Genomic DNA, 10,422 nt, shown 5'->3' on the forward strand with positions numbered 1-10,422 from the left:
CCTCAATGGCCCACAGGAATGCTAATGTGAAAGAGTAAAAAAGTCTCTGTAGCAGTGGGTTTTTTGCCTTTTTTCATTTGCATACAATTATTTTTCCCCCTTGGACACGCAGACTCCACATAATGAATCTAAGCTTCTGACAAAAGGCTTTCCTACATCAGAGGAAGTACAGCTCAGAAGTAATTTGCCAATGCTTGGGATTTGCACACTGAAAGCCACAGATCCCCTGTCCAGTATAGCCTCTTTCCTCGAGAGGAGAAGCTGCCTATGGTGCCTCAGTTAATAATTAACTCCTAAATGGAAGCAGAAGGGTTGATGAGGGTGATGAAGGTTTACGACTGCATGTCTGTATCCTTTCTAAAAGGAGAAACAGATGTTTCCAACCACCACAAATTTCCATTCCACAGATCTCTTGCTCTGGCTGTTACCTTGGGGCAGTGACTTCCAAATGCTGTATTAAGAAACAAAAAAATTAATTGTTTTGCTGGAAGGTTCAAGAGAGACTCTGGGGCAGAGTCAGAGGTTGAACACATTCTCTCACACAGCAGCTCAGAAGGCAGAAGACAGCACTGGAAAATCCTGTCCTAATAATGCTTTTCTTTGCTGGTAATCAGGGTCTCCACGATTGCCAGTTCAATTGGAGAAGAGCCCTGGAAATTCTTCTGCTTTGTCAGCGACATGGTCTCAAGCAAATCCCTGTCTCATCTGTCAAAGTACAATCTGGATGCTTTCACTAGCATTAATTTAAATTTCTAAACAAACACCAGACCCTACCAACTTGTGTAATGGTGAAGAAGGTAATTTTATCTGAGATGTTTGGGTTTCCTTCCCTCTTTTGTCTCCCACTTTAAATTGATGCCATCTTGATTAAAAAAAAAAAAGGCCGGGGGGCATTTTCGAGTGCTGCCTGCAGATATGCATTTGTATGCTTTTTCCACCTTTTAACTAACAAATAGAAGGGGGAAAAAAAAGTTAATTTTGCTAGCAGCCTGCTGTGATATAAATAAAAATAATAGGTACATTCACAGATTTTGAACTTTTTTACAGCCGCTGCTGCAAAAAGCAATTTTAATTTATAACCATGGATTCTTGCAAAACATATAACGAAGACATAATAAAATGGAATGTTTATCCTGTGGCTCCCATTAGACCTCCGTTCGATGGTTGTAACTAATGACTTGTTTTTCCACTTTTGTATTGGAAGCCTTATTACTGGGCTGCATAGAGCATACCTTATTTGATTTCCCTAGCAAGGTCTGCACCTCTTGCTGAAGCCTGCAATTAGATGTTCATGAAGTAATATTAAAAAGCTGCATAATCACATCTGTAGCCAAAAATTAAAAAAAAAAAAAGAAAAAAGCCAGTAACAAGCCAGCTCTGTTTGTATAATATTATACCAAGTACAATAGACTAATGTTCACTCCAGTGCATGTGTCCTTTTGACTAACCACTTCTATCTGACAACCTTTTTTTGGCAACAGAACACATTGTACTTTTTGGATAATTGACTGTGGAATATAATGTTGTTTATTCAAAAGCAGGTCACACAGAACTGAGCTTCCAGTTGTCTTTATCCCTCTACCTTTCTTATCTTCATGCTGTTCAAATTTCTGCTGAATTTCTTTTAATTACACTTATGGTTTTAATTGCTGTTCTGTATTTATTCAGTAGAAGGTGACCTGATGATGAAATGGTACAGAAAGGTGGGTGGGAAGCTGAATTCAGATTTGAAAATTATATTTGGCCATATTTATTGGTGAGCAACGTCATGAAGAAACAAACACAAGCATGTACAATCCCAACACCCTCTGGTACCTACAAGGCCATGCTTGCCTGCAGTACAACTGCATTACTTCTCTGTACTGAAAAATCTACTAGAGAGACTCATCCACCACTTGCTCAGTGATCTGGAAATTCTACAGCAGCAAAAGGCCTAATTTTAAGCCTAAGCCTTAGAGGACAAGAACCCTGAGGGAAAGTGATGTAGAAACACGTAAAAGTTGTGAAAAATCTAGATGATGGGAAATGCAGTTGGGAAAATGGGTTCAGGAGAGAGTTTTAACTGAAGTATTCAAATGAGGTCGTGCAAGAATTGATGTGTTTCTAAAGCATGTTTTTGGGATGCAGCCTGTGGAAAGAGAGGTTACAAGTAAGTATTGCATAATAGGAGGGGGAAGGACTTTGATGCAGCAAGGAATAGAAAAGCAGCCTTCTAACACAAGCTGGACAAGGAGATGCAGGGCACCTTTCTGATGCTGATCATCAGATCAGGAAAACAGAATTGCCACCTGAATCTTTGAGTCTCTGAGATAAACACGAAACAGAGGTTTACAAGAATACAAATGTTGCAGGAGACTTCCTCACAGAGATGTCTTCTGTTGGCTGAGTTGGACTGCAAAATAAAACTCTCCAGGCTTCCTGGTGACAGCCTAGAAGGAATCCACCAGTGACATACACACAGCAGGAGCTCCCCTGTCCACTTAGGCCATTTTTCTCCGTAGAAAAGGCATGAGTTTTCACTTTAAGCTCTACTGCAGCAACAACAGAAAGAAAGTGATTCATTTAATGAACAACCAGTTCTTACAAACCTGGAGGAAAATCCTGAAAAAAAGTTTCTCTTCAGGTGTTGGTAAATTAGAGTCTAACTAGGCAATAATAGGATGAAGATTATGATACCTAATCTGCATATTATAGCTCAGGTGTGGTTCCATTTTATTGATGACTAATCCTAGTAAGTCAGGTTAAGTTACAGCCGACTCATTTGAGGAAATTTTGTTTGTTTGTTTAGAAAAATATTTAATTGGGAGGACGAGTGATACTGACAGTAAGAGTAATTCATTTGCTGTGCTAAACCACACTGTGGAAAATCCTTGCTAATGCTACATTGATCAGCTAACACACAGCAGCTTCACCCTTCTAATTTGTTTTGTGTAGCTGACTTTAGATGGCCCATTTCAATCTGGACTATTTTGAGGAGCCATGTGAAACTAAGTCACTGCCCTATTAGTGTGGATAAAGAGACACATGAATATTACTCTGCTACAAACAAGACGTAGTTCATCTGATATTTCTTCCAGCAGAGAGAATACATTGCATCTGGAACAAAGAAGAAAATGTGACTGGAAAGTTTAGAGCCCTTAAATTAATTCCCTAGACAAAAAGTTGAGGCATCATACTCATAATACCATGTTATGTAACTTGCTGTGGAGCCAGGCAGCTACTAAGTGAAATAGTATAAGTTATAAAAACAAAATATTGTTGTGAAAACAATTTTACAGCTTTATAATTCACTATTATTTTCATTTAAGAACAAAACTGTCAGTGTAATTGCAGATTCTGTTTGCCTTGCAGGAGTTCTTTCAGCCTGTGATAGGAAACCTCTTTTTTTTTTAACTTTTTTTCCCCCAAAGGCTGCTATTAAATTTACTATATCATGTTTCTTTATAGTTATGCAGAGGTAAATCTTAAGAGGAAGCCCATTATGTGGAGGCCAAAGTTAGTTTAACACCAGAACATTTATGATCACTAAATGTAACCATATATTAGCAACTGCTTCATACCATTATTCTTGGATGAAACAAATATTATATCAGCCGACATTATAGACTACTTTGTAATCTTAACAACTGAATATCTATTTTTGATGGTATCTTCATGGCTGGCACTGCTCACTGTGCACCATGATAGTTGTCTAACTTGCCTGCTCATTCAAGTACTAGGCTCAAGAGCCTATCTATGCACAACCATACTTATCCAGGGAAAACAATTCATCTTTTAAACTGTACACAGCCCCCTACACAAAGTGGTACTTCAGTAACAAACCATTACTATTTTATCTGTATATGTGCCATTAAAAACTCGATTAAGACTGCAAATATGCTTCACAGACGTCAGCGGGAAAACCACCCAAATATGGGAAGATCCACTCCAAATGACATGGCCAAAATAGGACATCACCCAAAGCATCATCTATGCTGTCACTGTGTTGTGAGCAGAGTGACTTCTCTTAACACTGGCATTACCATCAGGTCATAAGCCCAAAGAGTTTCACACCAACAGGGCAGCCAGAGACCCTATCACCTCAAACAGAAGAGCCACCAAATGACACCAAGATGTTCCATGTCTTCCTGTTCTGCCCTACTCTCCTAATCAATTGGTGCTTAACCTTGGACAAATTTCTCTACCCATTCAGGTTCTGGCTTCATTGCAATAAACTTGACAATGACACAGAGGTTATCTGACAGAAGAACAGCTTCCTCACACACTCTGGTGCTTTGGCTTTGAAAGAATTACAGCGTGGTTGAACTTGAGTGTATTTTTAAATGGAAGAAACCAGCTCCTCCAGTAATCAGCAGCACCATCACACTCAATAGCCAGAGTCTGCCTGCAAATTAAGTGGCACTCACTTTTATGGGTGCTGCTTTCCGTACTGAAAGCTGTAAACCTGTAGCAAGGCCAACCATCCTTGTCACTTCATGCTACAGAGCAGGCTGCCCCTTAGAGACCTGAGCTCAGGCAGCCCCAGGGCTCAGGCAAGCCCCACTGCCTGGAAACCAGCCAGCCCCCCTGTCTGATGCTATGTAAGTATACACTCACTGCATCTTATGACCTCAGACCCAAAATTCTTATGTTAGCCTGTAACACAGTCTGGCAGGATCTCTCAAGGTAGACACTTGGTTATCAAGAGTTAACCAGCACAAAAGCAGAGCCCTTGATTAACTTCAAGGTTGCCCCATGCCTTGTCATGTGTGGAGGCATTGTCCTCAGCTTATTTTAAGAAGGAGCAAGAAAGAACATCCAGGTATTATGCCAAAAGCCTCTTTCTCAATTATTCCTCTTATATTTCTAACCCATTGTGGCTGACTAAAGGCTAAAGCTACAAAAGCTGCATCCTGAAGCTGTAAATTTAAGTTGGCTTTTCAGTATATGCTGACCTGACTTACTCCTGTAACTGCAGGCTCCCTGTTATCTTTAACTTCAAGGTAATTGTTTGGCAACTCTTTGTTTCACTATTTCAGGAAAACAACTCAAATATATGATACCTAAGAGAAAATACTGATTAATTGCTCTGTCATCAGCTGGTTCCTGCTAGTATATAGAGTGCTTAAATAATAAAAATATAATACAAAGAACAAAGAGTAAAGTTCTCAAATGAACAAGCTAAACACATTTTGAGCCAAGAACTGGGCTCTTTCAAAAGTCTAGGATATAAACCAGACTGTGTCATATTCCTGCAGTCAGGATAAGGACACCATTCTGAAAATACATCTTTGCATCTCTTGCCAGCACCTATTCACCTGAGAAAACCCACAACAATTTTTGTGCAGGGATTTATAATAACTTGGAGAGGAAAATATTCTCAATGCCACAGTACCACAAGTCCTGAGCTTCTCATCTTATTGTTAGACACAACTGCCTTCTTTCCCCTCCTCCTCATTTTAACAGAAGCAACAGTATTTAATTTAATCCACCCAGAAGCAATGACAGAGTCAGCAGCTGATATACAGCTAGTGCTGGTTAGAACTCTGAATTACTGTTTTGTGAAGAATGTCAACATTTTGACATTTGTTGCTATTCTCAGGGTAGAAAGGAACTGCATATTCGTCTGGAAATTTCGAAATGTCACACTGAACTCGCAGATTCAACTCTGAATTTCAGAATTTCACATTCTATTTCATTTTACATTGGCTTTCAGTCTTTTTTAATTCATTAAATGCCGAAGTAGAATATTTTAAATCACCCTTTTTAATTTTACTTTGGTTTGCTTTATTTGAGCATATTAAAACTATGGGAAACCACTGTCCTGCACTGACAGAAAACAAACTTCAATTATCATTTTTCACTGTCTCCAAACTCCATCCACTGAAAATTTTTGATACGTGACTTTTGTGAAGACAGTTAGGTGAAAGCATAAAATTTTGGGTGAGAAGACACTTTGGGGGAGGCAAGCAATGCAAAGCAAGCTGCCTGCCTTTCTCCACAAGTCAAAAGCAACACTAGGAAGGAATATATCCCTGTGACAGCAGGAGGGAATCTGGCAGACTGCTTTTATTCATCTGCAGAGAAGAAAAAGTTTCTAGTCGCTAAATTAACAGCAAACAGCAAGAGAATTAGTCTCAGTTCAAACGCAAGTGCTGGAGGTATATCCTTTACGTGAGAGATGGAAGGCTGTAAAAATTATTAAACCAGTGCAAGAGAAGTGCATCAGTCATAGCGAAGGGCACTGGTGAGCAGATGTTTCTGAGGCAAAGATGAAACTTCCAAGCGAATGTCTCCATCACAGGTATTAAATCAGTGGAAAAACTGACAAAAGCTGTGTAAAACGAGAAAACAGTGACCCATCTTGGGCACTGCAAGCTGCAAGAGACCATGTCAGGGCTGGCTGCAGCAGGCAGCAAAGAAATCATCTCCAGCAGTGCGGAAACCACGCGGTGGCTGAGGTCTGCTAGTCATGAGCAGCCACCACCACCTAAGCCACAAGCATGAGCTGCCTCATTAAATCCTCCTGGTTTACAGTTGTCTCCCCATTTTTCATGGTGCTCACCTGGAAAGGTGTGCAAAACTGAAGGGCTGTCTGAAGAGGAGGCCATGCTCCATGTGCACTGATGCCTGTACAGGTGTGAATGGAGGTACTGCAACCTGTGGCTGAGCAGGTTAAGGAATTGGCGCACTTGTGCCATGTCAGGGAGAACAGACACAGCTACCAAAGGGACACTGCTCCCCTTCTCCTCCCTCTCTCCTTTGCAGCAAATCTGCAACAAAGAAACGTGGATTTGGATGCTATACTAAATCCGAGCTACAAGACACTTCTGTCCTCACCAAATTGTTAAATTGCTCTCAAGAGATAAATGTTTTTGTTAAGATTTCCACCATTTTGGACCAGATTCACAAAGCTGTCTCAAATGGCTTCAGTGGTACATAGTCTAGATGTTGAAAACATGAAAGGTCCCTTTAGGAAGGAATGTGCTTCCCAAAGCCTATTTAGGAGAACAGCTGGGATCTAGAAAGAACAGATCTCCCAGAGCCACCCCTCAAATACACCAGGAGATACATGAGGACCCTAAAAGGTCCACAGATCTAGCTGGGAGATATGGTAGTGTCTCAAAAATGCTCAAACATGACCAAAACCAGTGAAAAGACCTAAAACTATTTGGAGATATGGGAACTAACAAGGGTTTTCGGTGTCTTAACCAGTCCAGCACAGAAACATTTGGTGATAGATGAGCTGGTCGGTGGTGGGAGTTTACCAGTCCTGCTTTGGCCACAGGGCAAAGTCCTGGGAATACTCCACATCAGAAACTGTTTCTGTCATATGTCTACTATGGACATGTTGGTGCCAGAAATGAATGTACCTAATGAGCCACCCTGGCCTCATGCCCTCTGCCCTTTGGGAGAGGAGAAGTTAAGAGAATTAAGACATTTTGACTTGGTCTGAGCAGGCACAGCAAGAGCATGAGAGGAGCCAAATGGTCTCATGAGAACTCTGCTGCTGTTCCTACAGAAGTCCCCACCACCCACCATCCAGAAGAGAAAGCTCCTGAGGTTTTCTGGCTGTTGAAGCACATGAAGGTTTAAATGAGGACATGCACTCCACCAGATCATTTCCTAACTAGGACTTGGGCACTAATGCTGGACAGGGTGCTGCATTAAAGACTAAAATGCCCAGAGGCTTCACATGCATGACTCTCACCCCATAAGTGGCCCAAGGACAGAATGCAATGTGGAATTGTGTGTGAGTAAAACTCATTGTTTTCAGCAGGCTTTAAGAACCAGTACAGATTATTTGCTGTTCCCATACCAATCCAGATTTATTTTGGATCAGCAGCGACTTCAACACGATTAGTATACAGCAAAAAGCACAGAGCCTCAGTGTCATGAACCTCTTCCTAGCCAGAATGCCAAAATATAAACCTTTTTTTTTTTACCCTTTAAAAACATGAAACAAATTTAATGAAAAATTTTGCCCTCATAGTGATGGATCATGGGATATGTTGGAATTAAGGACCATGAACTTTTAATCTGAGATGGATTTGCTACAACATCCTTAATAATTTGCACACAAACTATGTTCAAGTTAGGCATGCAGTTTTCTGAATACATTTAGAAATTGTTTGATATTTTAAAACCATTCCCTTGCAAGAAGAAAAATTCCTAAAGGTCATCTTACATTTTATGTGATATGTATTAATGCTTCTTACCCTTTCTGTTTCTTTAACTGAAAGGTCTTAAATCAACCTTGAAAAGGCAAAACACAAACAAATGCAGAATCGTGTGTGTGTGCTGGAAAAGATGTTAAAATTTACATGATAGCCAAATCAAATTACAGTGACAATTCTTCCTAACAGATACCTGGCTCTAACACAGCCCTTTTTTCCCCTTTTAAATAAAATAATTCCCAAAGTCGATTTTATGAATGAGTTATTCTGCAAAGGAAGAGAACAGCACGTGGTAAGGCTGGACAACAGTGCTTTAAAGGCAAAGCCTGCCACCAATATGTTACAGAGGATTTGTAAGCTCAAAAGTGAAATAGGTAAGAAAACAGCTATTTAGCAAGTTGGAAGAGAAAGAAAGTTTCTGCAGGGTTTTATCATCAAGCAGATGATAGTTTGTTCTGGAGAAGAACTGAAATTATTTTTTATAGAGATCTTATGAAGTATTTCAGCCGTGTATTTGCAAATGCCACGTGCACACACACCAACATGTATATACAAATATATATAGGCATACACGAAACCCCCAACTTGAGCTAAATTAAATTGTCCCTCCAGCTTTGTAATGCAAATGAGACTAACAGGCTTGTGATGTTTGTGGTTTGAGATGATTTGCGTTTCCATAGAGATGCTGACTGAACTACAGTTTTTAAATTTTTTATATATATATGCCTACTTGTATCTATAAAAGTCTAAATATGGATCTGCTATACCTCAGCATTTCCTCAGTGACTCCACTGGAACCACAACCATTTACACCAATTAAAGCTATGTGCAAATTTTGTGCCTTTCACTACTTTTCAATCTAAGCTCCATTCCAAGTACCTGCAGAGCTGAGAGTTTATTGCTTCTCTCCCTGCTTCAAAGGTTCTTGTCAAGGAAGGGGAAGAAAAGAGAAAAAGCAGTTTCTTAGCTGCTTGTAGATAATATTTCAAGGACTTCTGTAATTTCTTGCCCTCTCTAAACTGCCTTGAGAAACATCTTTGCCTTTTAAAGTTCCCACTGTCAGGAAACCTGGAATTCAGGGACAACCACCTGTGTGCTGTTAGAGAAGGAAATGACAAAGGGACATGCTTTCTGTTATGTATCAGAAGCTTTTTCCCCTTTCCCTGTGAGCACCCACAAACTCAAGAGCATGGATATGCTCAGATGTGCCAAGGTGGGCCTGGGCAGCCACTGCATCACTGCCTCACTACCTCACATTTGTGGAACCTCAGCTCGTCATACACAATGAGGGCCCTACAAAGCTAAAACACCTCCCAGAGCCACATTAGAGATGGCCACCAGCAGAAGTGACAAAAGCCAGGCAGGATCAGCTTGGGCACAGAAACCAGGCTGACCCGCTTTAACTTTCTATTTCAAACTGACTTCACTTTATGAGGTCCAGGCATTTGTTGAAGTGGATGGGGGCTACACGGTGTACCAACATCGGAGAGGAAAACCAGAGCCGAGCTCTGTGGGGACTCATTTCCATGTGGTTTCAGTGATAAGTGATCTTTGAACAGCGACACAGCAGAGGACAACCTCCGCAATCACTCTGAACCACAATCAAAACCAGCCTCTCGTGTACCTCCCATCTGCCTGAGGACAGGGAGGACTAATTGTTGAACAGGGATGTCCAAAAGTACATGAAGCAGCTCACACCCATCCTCTCACTTCATCTTGGGAGTGCCCAGAAGAAAAGCTTTGTGTTGAGTGATGCCTTACAGAGGCATGGCCAGGGAGCTCCTTGGGCAACAGCATGTCACAGGGACAAGCCTCCCTCCCTCCTGTGGGCTGACACCATGCTTCCGTATGTGACACCATCTCACTACTTGAAGCTGACAGTTTTACTAAGCCCCTGCAGAGGCTCTTTTCAAAGCAGATGAGATCTCCCTACTCCAGCTTTTAAGAAGCCATATGTAGGGAGATCAGCCCCACACCTCTGATAGCACCACCTTAACCCCCACCACCTTTGAGGGAGTGTCCCAAGCCACATTCAGCCGCATGGCTCTCCCAAGAACGTCAGTGACCACTGGCATCTCTTACCTTCTGCTGCAGGGCGGGCGGCTGCGGGGCCAGCACTGGGTCAGTGATGTAGGTCTTCTTCGTGCCAGGCGGCTGGTAGAGAGCAGGGGGAGCCTGGCCCATGGCATTACTCGCAGGATACGCCGGCTCAGCCTTCCAGGAGCTCTGCGGCACGTAGGGCGCCTCAGAGCCGTTCCTGCCGCCG

At 41.6% G+C, this 10,422-nt stretch overlaps 1 protein-coding gene across 1 annotated transcript in view; it reads right to left on the minus strand.

The window, feature by feature from the left end:
- The window catches only part of LOC102034991 (lipoma-preferred partner homolog), a 123,107-nt gene extending 112,691 nt beyond the window's left edge, over window positions 1-10,416 (minus strand). The window contains exon 1 of the mRNA XM_031055338.1: window positions 10,239-10,416. Coding sequence (XP_030911198.1) covers window positions 10,239-10,340 — 102 coding nt within the window. The 5' untranslated portion in view covers window positions 10,341-10,416. The remainder of the gene's footprint in view (window positions 1-10,238) is intronic.
- Window positions 10,417-10,422: the final 6 nt, after the last annotated feature.

The sequence above is a fragment of the Geospiza fortis genome, unplaced genomic scaffold (assembly GCF_000277835.1).
Source record: "Geospiza fortis unplaced genomic scaffold, GeoFor_1.0 scaffold172, whole genome shotgun sequence".
In the NCBI taxonomy this organism is placed as follows: Eukaryota; Metazoa; Chordata; class Aves; order Passeriformes; family Thraupidae; genus Geospiza; species Geospiza fortis.